This window comes from Coregonus clupeaformis, chromosome 1 (assembly GCF_020615455.1).
Source record: "Coregonus clupeaformis isolate EN_2021a chromosome 1, ASM2061545v1, whole genome shotgun sequence".
Lineage (NCBI taxonomy): Eukaryota > Metazoa > Chordata > Actinopteri > Salmoniformes > Salmonidae > Coregonus > Coregonus clupeaformis.
This window is the reverse complement of record NC_059192.1, coordinates 65,355,983-65,376,303: the sequence shown is the minus strand read 5'-3', so window position 1 is coordinate 65,376,303 and position 20,321 is coordinate 65,355,983. Positions and strand designations below refer to the sequence as shown.

At 46.3% G+C, this 20,321-nt stretch overlaps 1 protein-coding gene across 1 annotated transcript in view; it reads right to left on the bottom strand.

Moving 5' to 3' along the window:
• ehbp1 (EH domain binding protein 1) overlaps nt 1-20,321 on the bottom strand; it is a gene marked incomplete at its 3' end in the record, with an annotated part of 223,343 nt that overhangs the window by 4,230 nt on the left and 198,792 nt on the right. Inside the window, 5 exon segments of the mRNA XM_045215207.1 lie at nt 1,052-1,152; nt 1,648-1,771; nt 11,615-11,754; nt 19,118-19,207; nt 19,209-19,316. Coding sequence (XP_045071142.1) covers nt 1,052-1,152; nt 1,648-1,771; nt 11,615-11,754; nt 19,118-19,207; nt 19,209-19,316 — 563 coding nt within the window.

Below are 20,321 nucleotides of genomic sequence, written 5' to 3'. Positions count from 1 at the left end.
GAGAGAGAGAGAGAGAGAGAGAGAGAGAGAGAGAGAGAGAGAAAGCTAGATTATTTTATTCCACACTGGCCAGCACTTTTCCTGCACTCCTTCCTACGTGTGGGTGTGTGGTCTTCAAGAGTGTGTGTGTCTGTGAGCAACTCTGTGAGGTGCTGATTCCCGGCCCCCTGCTCTCTCTCCTCTCTCCCTCTCGCTCTATCACATATTTCTCATCCTCAAATCAATTTTACACATGATCAGACCATTCCCCCTGCCTGGCGGGCCTGGACCCAGCCTTAATTAGACCTGAGGCATTACCATATATATTATATTAATGCAAACATCATTCAGCAGGTAATTCAGGACTGATGGGGATAATGGAAAGGTTGAACACCCATTAACCTCAGGGCCCCGGCAGGGGAGTCAGGGAGGTAGGGGAGAGAGGGATTCTGAGTCTCCTGTGACACATACACACGTAGGTAAGTGGACATGCGCACACACACGTGTTCTCTCTCTCTCTCTCTCTCTCTCTCTCTCTCTCTCTCTCTCTCTCTCTCTCTCTCTCTCTCTCTCTCTCTCTCTCTCTCTCTCTCTCTCTCTCTCTCTCTCTCTCTCTCTCTCTCTCTCTCTCTCTCTCTCTCTCTCTCTCTCTCTCTCTCTCTCTCTCTCTCTCAGAGCAGCGGTATCTTGCTATTGTAATAATTAAAATCCCCCACCCTCCTCCTCTCTTCCTTAGATCAATACAGGATATCTCTTTGTGGAGGGGAATGAAGAAGTGGTCTCTGATTGACATATCTAAAGGATGGAGGAGAGGAGGGGAGGGGAGGATGGGGAGAGGAGAGGAGAGGTGGGAAAAGAAAAGCGGAAACAGGGAAGGGAGTGGGCTACGAATAATTATTATTTCTTTCTTCCTCTGGTTCTTTCTCTTGTCGTTTATCTGCCAGGCGAGGTGCAGGGCTGATGCACAGGCTTTACGGATGGAGGGAGGGAATGGAGGGAGGGAAAGAGAGATGGAGGGAGGAAAGAGAGAAGGAGGGAGGAAGGAGGGATGAATTATATATGCGTAAAGTACTTCATCTTCATAAGGCTTGCGAGCGTCGGTGTCTGGTGCCAGTCCTCTCTCCTCGCCCGCTCGCCTCAGATCCTCTGGTACTGATCTCTGACGCTTTACCTCTGAAGACAAGAAGAGAGGGAGGGGAGAGAGGGGGAGGAGAGAGAGGGGAAGAGAGGGGGAGGAGAGAGGGAGGGGAGAGAGGGATGGGAGAGAGGGAGGGGAGAGAGGGAGGGGAGAGAGGGAGGGGAGAGAGGAAGGGGGGAGAGAGGGGAGAGAGAGAGGGGAGAGGGGAGAGAGGGAGGGGAGGGGGAGAAGGGAGAAGGGGAGGGAGAGAGGGAGGGAGAGAAGGGAGAGAGAGAGAAGAAGGGAGGGAGAGAGAGATGTTGAACCTGATTTGTGACACATTCACACCTCATGGGCCACACAGTGAGACAACACAAACACACACAGAGGTGAGAGAGAGAGACACACCGTATGGTGTCATGGGGAGATGAGGGCTTGTGTGTATTATGTGTGTGTGTGTGTGTGTGTGTACGTGTGTGTGTGTGAGAGGGGTGGTGAGGTGTGTGTGTGTATGTGAGTTTGGTGGGCAACGAGTAAGGTGTGTGTCTCACCTGGCCTGGCCTCCACATACTGGCTGAAGGACCGGAGCTGTGTTTTCCTGACAGCTGGTTCCTGACTGAAGACCACAGGACTACGCAGTCTCTCTGTCGCCCTGCGCAACCGCTCCGCATTGTTCTGGACACACACACCGGAAGGTTTTTACAGTCAGACACACACGCACGTTATACTCACACACACACACACACACACACACACACACACACACACACACACACACACACACACACACACACACACACACACACACACACACACACACACACACACACACACACACACACACACACACACACACACACACAGCATCCAAAAACTCGATCAATAGTTGATAAAAACAAACAAATAGAAACGCATGAGCGCAGACACACACACACACACACACACACACACACACACACACACACACACACACAGCATCCAAAAACTCGATCAATAGTTGATAAAAACAAACAAATAGAAACGCATGAGCGCAGACACCCACACACACACACACACACACACTCTTAATAGTCCCCAGATGCCAACAGGAGCTGATATGCTTACTATTTTATGTTTGTTTATCTTTATTTTTCTCGCTCAAAAGAAAAAGAAAAAAGGCAATTAAGTTTCAACAAAACCCAGACGAGCCAGAAAATGAGTTCAGATTATGCAAAGGCTGGTGCTGCTATTGTTTTCAAACGGAACACGTGTTTAGAAGCTAGACGCATACTTCTCCCTATCAAAAGCACACACAGAGAGAAATACTGCATTATTAGGAGCTGCAGCGGGTCCAATATGCCAAGCCAAGTGGAAAGGAGTTGGTTAGATTGACGACGTCGGCCCAACGTTAGTTAATAAGATGGCGGAACGTTGTAATAAAGTAGACAATAAGGGGAAACACGTTCCACTGCTTGAGATCGAGACGTGTGGCGTGTAGAGAGAGATAGTTCAGCAGGGGTGTGGAGAGAGATAGTTCAGCAGGGGTGTAGAGAGAGATAGTTCAGCAGGGGTGTAGAGAGAGAGATAGTTCAGCAGGGGTGTAGAGAGAGATAGTTCAGCAGGGGTGTAGAGAGAGATAGTTCAGCAGGGGTGTAGAGAGAGATAGTTCAGCAGGGGGTGTAGAGAGAGATAGTTCAGCAGGGGTGTAGAGAGAGATAGTTCAGCAGGGGTGTAGAGAGAGATAGCTGTACTGTAGTAGCTAAATACAATATACTTGTCCTAGCTAGCCAACGTTTAATCATTGCTGCGTCATGAAAGGAACTTGACACAGACACGAATGATCTGTTTAGTGTGTTGTGACCAAGTGTTGGTGCTAAACTGTGTGTTACTGGATGCTAGCATGCTAGTTAGCTAGTTAACACACTATTGGTGGTTTGTTGTGACCAAGTGTTGGTGCTAAACTGTGTGTTATTGCTATTGGATGCTATCATGCTAGTTAGCTATGGTGTCATAGTTAGCTAGCTGAATAAAGTGGGTTGAGTCTATTCCTTTAAACATTGAACCGCTGTGGTTCACAACAATTCTGATTTCTAAAGGTGGAAGTTGGGAGAGTTTTTGTTCGGGTGGTTCAGTGAAACAATTTTAGTTTCTGAGGTAGAAGTTTTTGGTGAGGGAGGCCCTGCTCTCTCCTCTCCCAGATGCTTAACTCATTTCATTCCGATCTCCTCTGCATTTTTGTAGCCATTTGCTACAGCCTGTCAACTATGCCTCTGCCTATCCCTGTTCTCTCCCTCTCTGCACAGGCTACACAAACGCACCACACCGCGTGGCTGCTGCCTCTCTAACCTGGTGGTCCCTGCACGCACCCCACACCTGGAGTTCCAGGTCTCAGGCAGCCTCTGGAACTGCCGTTCTGCTGCCAACAAAGCTGACTTCATCCCAGCCTATGCCAACCTCCAGTCCCTCGACTTCCTGGCGCTGACGGAAACATGGATTACCACTGAAAACACTGCTACTCCTACTGCTCTCCTCCTCGTCTGACCATGTGTTCTCGCATACCCCGAGAGCATCTGGTCAGAGGGGTGGTGGTACAGGAATCCTCATCTCTCCCAAGTGGACATTCTCAATTTTTCCCCTAACCCATCTGTCTATCTCCTCATTTGAATTCCATGCTGTCACAGTCACTAGCCCATTTAAGCTTAATATCCTTGTCATCTATCACCCTCCAGGTTCCCTTGGAGAGTTCATCAATGAGCTTGACGCCTTGATAAGTTCCTTTCCTGAGGATGGCTCACCCCTCACAGTTTTGGGGGATTTCAACCTCCCTATGTCCACATTTGACTCATTTCTCTCTGCCTCCTTCTTTCCACTCCTCTCCTCTTTTGACCTCACCCTCTCACCGTCCCCCCTACTCACAAGGCAGGCAATACGCTTGACCTCATCTTCACTAGATGCTGCTCCTCTACTAATCTCACTGCAACTCCCCTCCATGTCTCCGACCACTACTTTGTTTCCTTTTCTCTCTCGCTCTCCTCCCACACTACTCACTCTGCCCCTACACAGATGGTAATGCGCCGCCGCAACCTTCGCTCTCTCTCTCCCACTACTCTCTCCTCTTCCATCCTATCATCTCTTCCCTCTGCTCAATCCTTCTCCCTCCAATCTCCTGATTCTGCCTCCTCAACCCTCCTCTCCTCCCTTTCTGCATCCTTTGACTCTCTGTGTCCCCTATCCTCCCGGCCGGCTCGGTCCTCCCCTCCAGCTCCGTGGCTTGATGACTCATTGCGAGCTCACAGAACAGAGCTCCGGGCAGCGGAGCGGAAATGGAAGAAAACTAAACTCCCTGCCGACCTGGCATATTTTCACTCCCTCCTCTCTACATTTTCTTCACCCCCCCCCCTCCTCTCTCTCTGTGGATGACTTCGTCAACCACTTTGAAAAGAAGGTTGACGACATCCGATCCTCGTTTGTTAAGTCTAATGACACTGCTGGTCCTGCTCACACTGCCCTACCCTATGCTTTGACTTCTTTCTCCCCTCTCTCTCCAGATAAAATCCTGCGACTTGTGACTGCAGGCCGCCCAACAACCTGCCCGCTTGACCCCATCCCCTCCTCTCTTCTCCAGACCATCTCCGGTGACCTTCTCCCCTACCTCACCTCGCTGATCATCTCATCCTTGACCGCTGGCCATGTCCCTTCCGTCTTCAAGAGAGCGAGAGTTGCTCCCCTTCTCAAAAAACCAACACTCGACCCCACTGATGTCAACAACTACAGACCAGTATCCCTTCTTTCTTTTCTTTCCAAAACTATTGAGCGTGCCGTCTTTAGCCAACTCTCTTGCTATCTCTCTCAGAATGACCTTCTTGATCCAAACCAATCAGGTTTCAGGACTGGTCATTCAACTGAGACTGCTCTTCTCTGTGTCACGGAGGCTCTCCGCACTGCTAAAGCTAACTCTCTCTCCTCTGCTCTTGTCCTTCTAGACCTGTCTGCTGCCTTTGATACTGTGAACCATCAGATCCTCCTCTCCACCCTCTCCGAGCTGGGCATCTCCGGCGCGGCTCACTCCTGGATTGCGTCCCTACCTGACCGGTCGCTCCTACCAAGTGGCGTGGCGAGAAGCTGTCTCCGCACCACGTGCTCTCACCACTGGTGTCCCCCAGGGCTCAGTTCTAGGCCCTCTCCTTTTCTCCCTATACACCAAGTCACTTGGCTCTGTCATATCCTCACACGGCCTCTCCTATCATTGCTACGCTGACGATACACAACTAATCTTCTCCTTTCCCCCTTCTGATAACCAGGTGGCGAATCGCATCTCTGCATGTCTGGCAGACATATCAGTATGGATGACGGATCACCACCTCAAGCTGAACCCTGGCAAGACGGAGCTGCTCTTCCTCCCGGGAAGGACTGCCCGTTCCATGATCTCGCCATCACGGTTGACAACTCCGTTGTGTCCTCCTCCCAGAGTGCGAAGAGCCTTGGCGTGACCCTGGACAACACCCTGTCGTTCTCCGCTAACATCAAGGCGGTGACCCGCTCCTGCAGGTTCATGCTCTACAACATTCGGAGAGTACGACCCTGCCTTACACAGGAAGCGGCACAGGTCCTAATCCAGGCACTTGTCATCTCCCGTCTGGATTACTGCAACTCGCTGTTGGCTGGCCTCCCTGCATGTGCCATTAAACCCCTACAACTCATCCAGAATGCCGCCGCCCGTCTGGTGTTCAACCTTCCCAAGTTCTCTCACGTCACCCCCCTCCTCCGCACACTCCACTGGCTTCCAGTTGAAGCTCGCATCCGTTACAAGACCATGGTGCTTGCCTTTGGAGCAGCGAGGGGAACGGCACCTCTGTACCTTCGGGCTCTGATCAGTCCCTACACCCAAACGAGGGCATTGCGTTCATCCACCTCTGGCCTGCTGGCTCCCCTTCCTCTGCGGAAGCATAGTTCCCGCTCAGCCCAGTCAAAACTGTTCGCTGCTCTGGCACCCCAATGGTGGAACAAGCTCCCTCACGACGCCAGGACAGCGGAGTCACTCACCACCTTCCGGAGACATTTGAAACCCCACCTCTTTAAGGAATACCTGGGATAGGATAAAGTAATCCTTCTACCCCCCCACACAGCGGAGTCACTCACCACCTTCTGGAGACATTTGAAACCCCACCTCTTTAAGGAATACCTGGGATAGGATAAAGTAATCCTTCTACCCCCCCCCCACTGGCTATAGGGTGAATGCATCAATTTGTGAGTCGCTCTGGACTAGAGCGTCTGCTAAATGACGTAAATGTGCCCTTGAGCAAGGCACTTAACCCTAATTGCTCCTGTAAGTCGCTCTGGATAAGAGCGTCTGCTAAATGACTAAAATGTAATGTAAATGTAGATAGTTCAGCAGGGGTGTAGAGAGAGATAGTTCAGCAGGGGTGTAGAGAGAGATAGTTCAGCAGGGGTGTAGAGAGAGATAGTTCAGCAGGGGTGTAGAGAGAGATAGTTCAGCAGGGGTGTAGAGAGAGATAGTTCAGCAGGGGTGTAGAGAGAGAGATAGTTCAGCAGGGGTGTAGAGAGAGAGTTCAGCAGGGGTGTAGAGAGAGATAGTTCAGCAGGGGGTGTAGAGAGAGATAGTTCAGCAGGGGTGTGGAGAGAGATAGTTCAGCAGGGGTGTAGAGAGAGATAGTTCAGCAGGGGTGTAGAGAGAGATAGTTCAGCAGGGGTGTAGAGAGAGATAGTTCAGCAGGGGTGTAGAGAGAGATAGTTCAGCAGGGGTGTAGAGAGAGATAGTTCAGCAGGGGTGTAGAGAGAGATAGTTCAGCAGGGGTGTAGAGAGAGATAGTTCAGCAGGGGTGTGGAGAGAGATAGTTCAGCAGGGGTGTAGAGAGAGATAGTTCAGCAGGGGTGTAGAGAGAGAGATAGTTCAGCAGGGGTGTAGAGAGAGATAGTTCAGCAGGGGTGTAGAGAGAGATAGTTCAGCAGGGGTGTAGAGAGAGATAGTTCAGCAGGGGTGTAGAGAGAGATAGTTCAGCAGGGGTGTAGAGAGAGATAGTTCAGCAGGGGTGTAGAGAGAGATAGTTCAGCAGGGGTGTAGAGAGAGAGTTCAGCAGGGGTGTAGAGAGAGATAGTTCAGCAGGGGTGTAGAGAGAGATAGTTCAGCAGGGGTGTGGAGAGAGATAGTTCAGCAGGGGTGTAGAGAGAGATAGTTCAGCAGGGGTGTAGAGAGAGATAGTTCAGCAGGGGTGTAGAGAGAGATAGTTCAGCAGGGGTGTAGAGAGAGATAGTTCAGCAGGGGTGTAGAGAGAGATAGTTCAGCAGGGGTGTAGAGAGAGATAGTTCAGCAGGGGTGTGGAGAGAGATAGTTCAGCAGGGGTGTAGAGAGAGATAGTTCAGCAGGGGTGTAGAGAGAGAGATAGTTCAGCAGGGGTGTAGAGAGAGATAGTTCAGCAGGGGTGTAGAGAGAGATAGTTCAGCAGGGGTGTAGAGAGAGATAGTTCAGCAGGGGTGTAGAGAGAGATAGTTCAGCAGGGGTGTAGAGAGAGATAGTTCAGCAGGGGTGTAGAGAGAGATAGCTCCTGAGTGGCGCAGTGGTCTAAGGCGCTGCATCGCAGTGCTAACTGTGCCACTAGAGATCCTGGTTCGAATCCAGGCTCTGTCGCAGCCGGCCGTGACCGGGAGACTCATGGGCGGCGCACAATTGGCCCAGCGTCGTCCAGGGTAGGGGAGGGAATGGCCGGCAGGGATGTAGCTCAGTTGATAGAGCATGGTGTTTGCAACGCCAGGGTTGTGGGTTTGATTCCCACGGGGGGCCAGTATAAAAAAATAAATAAAAAATATTCACTAACTGTAAGTCGCTCTGGATAAGAGCGTCTGCTAAATGACTAAAATGTAAATGTAAAATGAGAGAGATAGTTCAGCAGGGGTGTAGAGAGAGATAGTTCAGCAGGGGTGTAGAGAGAGATAGTTCAGCAGGGGTGTGGAGAGAGATAGTTCAGCAGGGGTGTAGAGAGAGATAGTTCAGCAGGGGTGTAGAGAGAGAGATAGTTCAGCAGGGGTGTAGAGAGAGATAGTTCAGCAGGGGTGTAGAGAGAGATAGTTCAGCAGGGGTGTAGAGAGAGATAGTTCAGCAGGGGTGTAGAGAGAGATAGTTCAGCAGGGGTGTAGAGAGAGATAGATAGTTCAGCAGGGGTGTAGAGAGAGATAGTTCAGCAGGGGTGTAGAGAGAGATAGTTCAGCAGGGGTGTGGAGAGAGATAGTTCAGCAGGGGTGTAGAGAGAGATAGTTCAGCAGGGGGTGTAGAGAGAGAGATAGTTCAGCAGGGGTGTAGAGAGAGATAGTTCAGCAGGGGTGTAGAGAGAGATAGTTCAGCAGGGGTGTAGAGAGAGATAGTTCAGCAGGGGTGTAGAGAGAGATAGTTCAGCAGGGGTGTAGAGAGAGATAGTTCAGCAGGGGTGTAGAGAGAGATAGTTCAGCAGGGGTGTAGAGAGAGATAGTTCAGCAGGGGTGTAGAGAGAGATAGTTCAGCAGGGGTGTAGAGAGAGATAGTTCAGCAGGGGTGTAGAGAGAGATAGTTCAGCAGGGGTGTAGAGAGAGAGATAGTTCAGCAGGGGTGTAGAGAGAGATAGTTCAGCAGGGGTGTAGAGAGAGATAGTTCAGCAGGGGTGTAGAGAGAGATAGTTCAGCAGGGGTGTAGAGAGAGAGACAGTTCAGCAGGGGTGTAGAGAGAGATAGTTCAGCAGGGGTGTAGAGAGAGATAGTTCAGCAGGGGTGTAGAGAGAGATAGTTCAGCAGGGGTGTAGAGAGAGATAGTTCAGCAGGGGTGTAGAGAGAGATAGTTCAGCAGGGGTGTAGAGAGAGATAGTTCAGCAGGGGTGTGTGTGGTGTGTAGGCAGCTGATTGAGAAAGACATGCACACAACAATAGCAATTTGTCTGCTTAGTTTCAAATGATGCATTTAGTAAACAATATCAGCAATTAGTCTCCTTCTCTGGCAGTGGGCTTATTGTATTTCTGAAAGGAACAGGAGCCACTCTTGCTCCCAATTAAAAATGGCATACTTTATGTATCTATACTGAGTTAAATCTCATGACGTTTCGGCCGTCATGGTCTTCCTCTGTGAGACGATTACAACCACTTATATTATCTGAATGTTTCCTCTCAGAAGTTGACAACTGGTTTCTTTTTCCAATCCAGAGTTTAGGCTAGACATTGAATTAGATCAGTTCCTGCTTTTTCCATCGACCCAGAGCCAGTCAAAGGTATGAACCCTTCATTCATCTGTCAATCAAAACAGGAGTGTGTGTGTGTGAGAGAGAAGGCGTGTATGTGTTGGAGCAGATGGACTTTCTCCTGAGGTTGAGTACACAGAGGTCAGAAGCTGAGAAGATGCCTCTTTAAAACCCCCTGTGCGCGCATACACACACACACACACACACACACACACACACACACACACACACACACACACACACACACACACACACACAATCCTCTAGAGTCACACACAGATCTCCTCTAATACTCCTCATGTTAATGTCTAAAGACTACAAACCCCCCTGGTTAAATAAACACCACCGTCCACACCCCCAGTATTAAAACTCCCCAAGGACCAGTGGGAGGCGCGCACACACACACACACACACACACACACACACACACACACACACACACCCCCCCAAACACCTGCCCTCCTGACCCCCTCTTCCCCCCCTCTAAGTCCTGGGACAAGCAGATATCCCTCCCTCCCTCCCTCCCTCCCTCTCTCCCTCTCTCTCTCTCTCCTCTTGCTCCCTTTCTGTGTTATCAGTCATCATCGATGCGGAGAGCTGCGGCTGAGGTGATTTGGCCATTTTGGTCTGTGTGTGTGTGTGTCATGGTGTGAGATGGTGTGTGTGTTTTTGTGGTGCGTTACTAATGTTGCGGTCTGCTGAGCGTGGCGGGGCGTTATCGTCCGCCACCGAGGCCGCGCATAACACAATCACTAATGAGAGAGAGGGAACGGTTTTGTGTGTGAGATGCTCCCGTGGCCCGTTCCGCCCGCCCCAAGGCCTTCTGGGAAAGCTGATCCTCCAGGGAGAGGGGGAACAGTTTATCCTCCCTTTGTAAAGATGGAGGGATGAAGGTGGTCCTCTGTAGCTCAGCTGGTAGAGCACGGCGCTTGTAACGCCAAGGTAGTGGGTTCGATCCCCGGGACCACCCATACACAAAAAAAAATGTATGCACGCACGACTGTAAGTCGCTTTGGATAAAAGCGTCTGCTAAATGGCATATTATTATTATTATATTATAAGGTCTCATTGGACAACAGTCTAATGTGACTGGTTATTAACATGGTTTGAAGGTCTCATTGGACAACAGTCTAATGTGACCGGTTATTAACATGGTTTGAAGATCTCATTGGACAACAGTCTAATGTGACCGGTTATTAACATGGTTTGAAGATCTCATTGGACAACAGTCTAATGTGACTGGTTATTAACATGGTTTGAAGATCTCATTGGACAACAGTCTAATGTGACCGGTTATTAACATGGTTTGAAGATCTCATTGGACAACAGTCTAATGTGACTGGTTATTAACATGGTTTGAAGATCTCATTGGACAACAGTCTAATGTGACCGGTTATTAACATGGTTTGAAGATCTCATTGGACAACAGTCTAATGTGACCGGTTATTAACATGGTTTGAAGGTCTCATTGGACAACAGTCTAATGTGACCGGTTATTAACATGGTTTGAAGATCTCATTGGACAACAGTCTAATGTGACCGGTTATTAACATGGTTTGAAGATCTCATTGGACAACAGTCTAATGTGATTGGTTATTAACATGGTTTGAAGGTCTCATTGGACAACAGTCTAATGTGATTGGTTATTAACATGGTTTGAAGGTCTCATTGGACAACAGTCTAATGTGATTGGTTATTAACATGGTTTGAAGGTCTCATTGGACAACAGTCTAATGTGATTGGTTATTAACATGGTTTGAAGGTCTCATTGGACAACAGTCTAATGTGACTGGTTATTAACATGGTTTGAAGGTCTCATTGGACAACAGTCTAATGTGACCGGTTATTAACATGGTCTGAAGGTCTCATTGGACAACAGTCTAATGTCACTGGTTATAGATGCAGAGAAATAGAGAGAATCCTGCTTTGTTGAATGTGTGTGTGTGGATCTGCAAACATACAGTCCACATAAGCACAGGGGTTTATGGCACACACACACACACACACACACACACACACACACACACACACACACACACACACACACACACACACACTCTGAAAAGGTCATAGTAGATATATGACAGGCCTACGTAGCAGCGTACAGCATCATTACTATGCTAGTGTGTGTTTGGGCTTTACACACATTCATATAATCATGAGAGAGGATCAGCTAAGTGGTGTTGGGTGAACTGGTCAAATAGACCTGTGTGTGTGTGTGTGTGTGTCTAGATCCTAGGATGAAGTGGTTAAATAGACTGGTGCATAAACAGGGTGTGTGTGTGTGTGTGTGTATGTGTGTGTGTGTTGTGTGTGTCCGTACCTCTGTGGGGCTGAGTGGAGAGGTGGATGAGGAGACGGAGGGAGAGGAAGAGGAGGATGAGGGAGAGGAGGAAGAGTTGGGTCCTCCAGGTCGTACCTCCACCATCTTTAGCTTCAAGTCCACGTGTTTACTGTTCACACCTGGAGAGAGAGAGGGGGGGAGAGGCCATGAGGCCAATGGTGACTTTTTAACAGTTAGAGTTTAATGGCTGTGATAGGAGAAAACTGAGGATGGATCAACAACATTGTAGTTACTCCACAATATTAACCTAATTGACAGAGTGAAAAGAAGGAAGCCTGTACAGAATACACATATTCCAAAACATGCAACAAGGCACTAAAGTAATACTGCAAAACATGTGGCAAGGCAATTCACTTTATGTCCTGAATACAAAGTGTTATGTTTGGGGCAAATCCAACACAACACATCACTGAGTACCACTTTTCATATTTTCAAGCATAGTGGTGGCTGCATCATGTTATGGGTATGCTTGTCATCGGAAATGACTGGGGAGTTTTTTAGGTTAAAAAGAAACGGAATAGAGCTAAGCACAGGAAAAATCCTAGAGGAAAACCGGGTTCAGTCTGCTTTCCAACAGACACTGGGAGACAGATTCACCTTTCAGCAGGACAATAACCTAAAACTCAAGGCCAAATCTACACTGGAGTTGCTTACCAAGACGACATTCAATGTTCCTGAGTGGCCGAGTTACAGTTTTGACTTAAATCGGCATGAAAACCTATGGCAAGACCTGAAAATGTCTGTTTAGCTATGATCAACAACCAACTTGACGGAGCTTGAAGAATTTAAAAAAGAAACAATCCACATGTACAAAGCTCTTAGAGACTAACCCAGAAAGACTCACAGCTGTAATCGCTGCCAAAGGTGATTCTAACATGTATTGACTGTGAATACTTATATAAATGAGATATTTATGTATTTCATTTTCAATAAATTTTGCAAACATTTCTAAAAATATGTTTTCACTTCGTCATTATGGGGTATTGTGTGTAGATGGGTGAGAGAAATAAACAGATTGAATCCATTCTGAATTCAGGATGTAACGCAAAAAAATGTGGAATAAGTCAAGGGGTGTGAATACTTTCTGAAGACCCTATATATAGACATATGGTGAACACGGACAAGTGTACACACACACACACAAACACACAGCAAACAAATACATAAATGGATACATGCAGAATATAGCTCTCGGTATTGAAACATATGGCAAGCACACACACACACACACACACACACACACACACACACAAGGAGTGGGGTCATTCAGTCAGCAGGCGGGTAAAGGACAACCGTGTGTAACAGAGATGGTTTGGTTTGCATTTCAGTCATATCTCTGATTTCAGCCTGAGCACACTAGCAGATAAGAGATCTACACACACACAAATGCGCACGCACGCACACACACACACACACACACACACACTAAAGATACATATATATGTGAGGGAGATTGCGATCTGGATTGAATAAGCTGTTTGGGAAGAGAGGTGGCGTGACACTGAGTATACATACATACTGGAATAGGGCTATCAGACTAGAGAGAGAGAGAGATGGAGGGGGGAGAGATGGAGGGGGAGAGAGATGGAGGGGGAGAGAGATGGAGTGGGAGAGAGAGATGAGGGGGGAGAGATATGGAGGGGGGAGAGAGAGAAATAGAGAGAGAGAGGGGAGAGAGAGATGGAGGGGGGAGAGAGAGAAAGAGAGAGAGAAAGGGGGAGAGAGAGATTACATTTACATTTTTATATTTTTGTCATTTAGCAGACGCTCTTATCCAGAGCCACTTACAGTAGTGAGTTCATACATTTTCATACTTTTTTCATACTGGTCCCCCGTGGGAATCAAACCCACAACCCTGGCGTTGCAAGCGCCATGCTCTACCAATTGAGCCACACGGATGGGGGAGAGATGGAGGGGGGAGAGAGAGATGGAGGGGGTAGAGAGATGGAGGTGGGGGAGAGAGAAAGAGAGAGATCCCTGATGAACGATGAAGACACACACCTGGTCTGGCTGAGACCCTCTCCAGTCTGGCCAACACAGCACACACCTGGTCTGGCTGAGACCCTCTCCGGTCTGGCCAACACAGCACACACCTGGTCTGGCTGAGACCCTCTCCAGTCTGGCCAACACAGCACACACCTGGTCTGGCTGAGACCCTCTCCGGTCTGGCCAACACAGCACACACCTGGTCTGGCTGAGACCCTCTCCAGTCTGGCCAACACAGCACACACCTGGTCTGGCTGAGACCCTCTCCGGTCTGGCCAACACAGCACACACCTGGTCTGGCTGAGACCCTCTCCGGTCTGGCCAAGACAGCATCTCTCTCTCTCTCTCTCCCCCCCCCCCCCTCTCTCTCTCTCTCTCCCCCTCTCCCTCTCTCTCTCCATCCTTCCCTCTCTCTCTCTCTCCCCCTCTCCCTCTCTCTCTCCATCCTTCCCTCTCTCTCTCTCTCCCCCTCTCCCTCTCTCTCTCCATCCTTCCCTCTCTGTACCTCTCTCTCTCCATCCTTCCCTCTCTGTACCTCTCTCTCTCCATCCTTCCCTCTCTGTACCTCTCTCTCTCCATCCTTCCCTCTCTGTACCTCTCTCTCTCCATCCTTCCCTCTCTGTACCTCTCTCTCTCCATCCTTCCCTCTCTGTACATCTCTCTCTCCCCGTCTCTCTCAACCAGCTCCACTTGTCAGGCCTGGTAATCACAGTGCTGGCCTTGTCCTCACGTCCACACACACTCAGAGGTGTCCTGCCAGGGCTGAGCACTGGGCTGGAGGAGATGAAAGGGCAGGAGGGAGACCATTTCATGTGTGACCCTCTCTCCACACACACACACTTATCAGGGTTGGGCAGAGAGCCTGGGTGAAGGCGTCCAAAAATGTGCCTGTCTCAGATGGCCTGGTACTCAAACACATAACAGGGAAACACACCGAGGGAGGAGGAGGGAAGTGGGGACTGGAGAGATGACAGAACTCTGGTGTACATAACATAATAATGAACCAATGAGCTACCAGATATATTAGTCTACCAGATATATTAGTCTACCAGATATATTAGGGTACCATATACAGGTAAAAGTCAGTAAATTAGAATATTTTGAAAAACTTGATTTATTTCAGTAATTGCATTCAAAAGGTGTAACTTGTACATTATATTTATTCATTGCACACAGACTGATGCATTCAAATGTTTATTTCATTTAATTTTGATGATTTGAAGTGGCAACAAATGAAAATCCAAAATTCCGTGTGTCACAAAATTAGAATATTACTTAAGGCTAATACAAAAAAGGGATTTTTTAGAAATGTTGGCCAACTGAAAAGTATGAAAATGAAAAATATGAGCATGTACAATACTCAATACTTGGTTGGAGCTCCTTTTGCCTCAATTACTGCATTAATGCGGCGTGGCATGGAGTCGATGAGTTTCTGGCACTGCTCAGGTGTTATGAGAGCCCAGGTTGCTCTGATAGTGGCCTTCAACTCTTCTGCGTTGTTGGGTCTGGCATTCTGCATCTTCCTTTTCACAATACCCCACAGATTTTCTATGGGGCTAAGGTCAGGGAGTTGGCTGGCCAATTTAGAACAGAAATACCATGGTCCGTAAACCAGGCACGGGTAGATTTTGCGCTGTGTGCAGGCGCCAAGTCCTGTTGGAACCTGAAATCTCCATCTCCATAGAGCAGGTCAGCAGCAGGAAGCATGAAGTGCTCTAAAACTTGCTGGTAGACGGCTGCGTTGACCCTGGATCTCAGGAAACAGAGTGGACCGACACCAGCAGATGACATGGCACCCCAAACCATCACTGATGGTGGAAACTTTACACTAGACTTCAGGCAACGTGGATCCTGTGCCTCTCCTGTCTTCCTCCAGACTCTGGGACCTCGATTTCCAAAGGAAATGCAAAATTTGCTTTCGTCAGAAAACATGACTTTAGACCACTCAGCAGCAGTCCAGCTCTTTTTTCCTTAGCCCAGGTGAGACGCTTTTCGCGCTGTTTCTTGGTCAACAGTGGCTTGACACGAGGTATGCGGCAGTTGAAACCCATGTCTTTCAAGCGTCTCTTGGTGGTGGATCTTGAAGCCCTGACTCCAGCAGCTGTCCACTCCTTGTGAATCTCCCCCACATTTTTGAATGGGTTTTTTTCACAATCTTGACTAGGGCGCGGTGATCCCTATCGCTTGTACACTTTTTCTGACCACAGTTTTTCCTTCCCTTTGCCTCTCTATTAATGTGTTTGGACACAGAGCTCTGAGAACAGCCAGCCTCTTCTGCAATAACCTTTTGTGTCTTTCCCTCCTTGTGCAATGTGTCGATGGTCGCCTTTTGGACAGCTGTCAAATCTGAAGTCTTCCCCATGTTTGTGTAGGCTTCAGAACTGGACTGAGAGACCATTTAAAGCCCTTTGCAGGTGTTTTGAGTTAATCAGCTGATTAGTTTGTGGCACCAGGTGTCTTCAAAATGTAACCCTTACACAATATTCTAATTTTGTGACACACGGAATTTTGGATTTTCATTTGTTGCCACTTCAAATCATCAAAATTAAATGAAATAAACATTTGAATGCATCAGTCTGTGTGCAATGAATAAATATAATGTACAAGTTACACCTTTTGAATGCAATTACTGAAATAAATCAAGTTTTTCAAAATATTCTAATTTACTGACTTTTACCTGTATATTAGGGTACCATATATATTAGTCTACCAGATATATTAGTCTACCAGATATATTAGTCTACCAGATATATTAGTCTACCAGATATATTAGTCTACCAGATATATTAGGGTACCAGATATATTAGTCTACCAGATATATTAGGGTACTAGATATATTAGTCTACCAGATATATTAGGGTACCAGATATATTAGTCTACCAGATATATTAGTCTACCAGATATATTAGGTTACCAGATATATTAGGGTACCAGATATATTAGTCTACCAGATATATTAGTCTACCAGATATATTAGTCTACCAGATATATTAGGTTACCAGATATATTAGGGTACCAGATATATTAGTCTACCAGATATATTAGGGTACCAGATATATTAGTCTACCAGATATATTAGTCTACCAGATATATTAGGGTACCAGATATATTAGTCTACCATATATTAGTCTACCAGATATATTAGTCTACCAGATATATTAGTCTACCAGATATATTAGTCTACCAGATATATTAGTCTACCAGATATATTAGGGTACCAGATATATTAGTCTACCAGATATATTAGGGTACCAGATATATTAGTCTACCAGATATATTAGTCTACCAGATATATTAGTCTACCAGATATATTAGTCTACCAGATATATTAGGGTACCAGATATATTAGTCTACCAGATATATTAGTCTACCAGATATATTAGTCTACCAGATATATTAGGGTACCAGATATATTAGGGTACCAGATATATTAGGGTACCAGATATATTAGGGTACCAGATATATTAGTCTACCAGATATATTAGGGTACCAGATATATTAGGGTACCAGATATATTAGTCTACCAGATATATTAGTCTACCAGATATATTAGTCTACCAGATATATTAGTCTACCAGATATATTAGGGTACCAGATATATTAGGGTACCAGATATATTAGTCTACCAGATATATTAGTCTACCAGATATATTAGTCTACCAGATATATTAGTCTACCAGATATATTAGTCTACCAGATATATTAGTCTACCAGATATATTAGTCTACCAGATATATTAGTCTACCAGATATATTAGGGTACCAGATATATTAGTCTACCAGATATATTAGGGTACCAGATATATTAGTCTACCAGATATATTAGTCTACCAGATATATTAGTCTACCAGATATATTAGTCTACCAGATATATTAGGGTACCAGATATATTAGTCTACCTGATATATTAGTCTACCAGATATATTAGTCTACCTGATATATTAGTCTACCAGATATATTAGGGTACCAGATATATTAGGGTACCAGATATATTAGTCTACCAGATATATTAGTCTACCAGATATATTAGTCTACCAGATATATTAGTCTACCAGATATATTAGTCTACCAGATATATTAGTCTACCAGATATATTAGTCTACCAGATATATTAGTCTACCAGATATATTAGGGTACCAGATATATTAGTCTACCAGATATATTAGGGTACCAGATATATTAGTCTACCAGATATATTAGTCTACCAGATATATTAGTCTACCAGATATATTAGTCTACCAGATATATTAGGGTACCAGATATATTAGTCTACCAGATATATTAGGGTACCAGATATATTAGTCTACCAGATATATTAGTCTACCAGATATATTAGTCTACCAGATATATTAGTCTACCAGATATATTAGGGTACCAGATATATTAGTCTACCAGATATATTAGTCTACCAGATATATTAGGGTACCAGATATATTAGTCTACCAGATATATTAGGGTACCAGATATATTAGTCTACCAGATATATTAGTCTACCAGATATATTAGTCTACCAGATATATTAGTCTACCAGATATATTAGGGTACCAGATATATTAGTCTACCTGATATATTAGTCTACCAGATATATTAGGGTACCAGATATATTAGTGAAACCTGTTATTAAGTGTCCGTTTAGGTGAGGTGCTGAGTAGAGGGTCGTGGTTCGAGGACGGTTTATCTGGCACCACTTGAAACAGGCGGTTTAACAACAAGTAGTGTCCGTCCCCAATGCCACCCTATTCCCTAGGCAGTGCACTTGTACTACATACTTTTGACCATAGCCCTGGGTCTTTGGGCTCAGCACTACTTAGGGGATCTAGTGCCATTTGGGACGCAGCCGTAGAGAGCAGCATCACAACTACCTCTCCCTTTATAAGGACCTGTCTCTGTGACAAAGGACTAGTCTTCACCACCAGAAAACAACTGAAATAAAACTAGTAGTGAGGAAAACAACAAACCCACAGAGAAAACAAATAGCAGAGATACTGCTGCTTCAAAGAAACACCATTTAATAAAGTTCTCCTTTATTTCTGCTTCTTTAACCCTTGACTGTACTCCTGCCTATCTCCTATTGGCAGAAAAGTGACGCAGAACGCTGGAAAAAGTAATTAACTTACCTCTGCAAACATTCCACAAACGCTTTTTCTGAAGATATGATTTTTTTATTGTCTAGGGAGCACTTTTTGCAGAAGTTTTTTTAATTACTAGTTTTGATAAAATTGTGCAGGAATAGAAAAACAGAAAGAAAGCCAGTCTCAGAACTATAGAATCTGTTCCAGGTTCACTCATCTTGCTGTGGAGTGGAGAACCAATGGGATCCCAGCTAGCCATGGCTCAAGCCAATGAGAAGCAGAGGTCAAAGGGGAAAGGGGGGTCGTGCATATGAGGGGTTACAAATCGATAAAACACACACACACACACACACACAGAGAGAGCAAGCGAACATGCATGCAAGCAGAAGCACCAGCACACAGCCAGTCAGCGGTGGTCATTTTACCCAGAGAGGTTAGCTCAGAGCTGGTGTTAGTAGGCTCCTGATGCCCCTGGAAGGTGGAGGAGGGTGGAGGGGCCTCAGCAGGGTTAGTATCTACCACAGCAGCCCTCTGTCACAGTATCATCATGGTGATCTTCCTCATCTCTCCCCCCCTCCTCCTCCTCACCCCCATTATCATCACCAGCATCTCCATCCAATACATCTACAGACGAGAGAGAGAGACAGACAGAGAGAGAGACAGAAAGCAAGGAAGAAAGAGAGAGAGACAGAGAGAGAGAGAGAAAGCAAGGAAGAAAGAGAGAGAGACAGAGAGAGGGTTGGAGAGAGAGAGAGAGAGAGAGAGAGAGAGAGCGAGAGCGAGAAAGAAAGAAAGAAAGAAAGAGAGAGCGAGCGAGAGCGAGAAAGAAAGAGAGAAAGAGAGAAAGAAAGAAAGAAAGAAAGAGAGAAAGAAAGATGGAAGGAGAGAGAGAGATAAAGAAGCATTTCTATGTTAGTGCATGTTAATGGTTGTGTTAAGCCATGCTGGTTCCAAGTCCTAGAGAAGGTAAGGAGGTATGAATAGTAGAAGATCCGGTGTATTATGTTGAATAAACAAGACCTATGGCTAGTAGCTACTGTAGAGCTTTCCATTGACCACTAATATGTTGTGAAAACACAGCAGGTCTGTCTCTACAGACACACAGACTAACTGAAGCAGAGCCATCTCCATCACAAGCCAATTCACAGCTCTGTTCAGGCATCGCTGCCGTGACAACAACGCCAGATAAAGCCCAAAAACTAAACAAAAACAAAACATGAAAACACATATTACATTAAGCCTCCTGACGGGACAAAATAAAATAAAGAAAATCGACACAAACAATAAAAACACAATATCAAACAGAAAACGTAAATCCTGCTGTATAAATAAATGGGCTCAAAAAAAAAAAACTAAAACAAAAAACTGCCGCAGATGTTTGACATCGAGAGCCTCCTTCCCTCCCACCCGTTCTCTGCCACTTAGTGTTAGGAGGAGAGAGAATGAAAGAGAGGGGAGGGAGGGAGGGAGAAAGAGAGAGAGAGCGAAAAATAAAGTGTGAAAGAGATGGAGAGAAAAGCGAGAGAGCGAAAGAGAGGGAGAGCATTTTCAGTTTTTAATTTGGTTTCCGTGATGTGTGGAGAGAGTGCGTGCGAGCGAGTGAGCGTGGGTGGCTGGCTAACGCTAGCT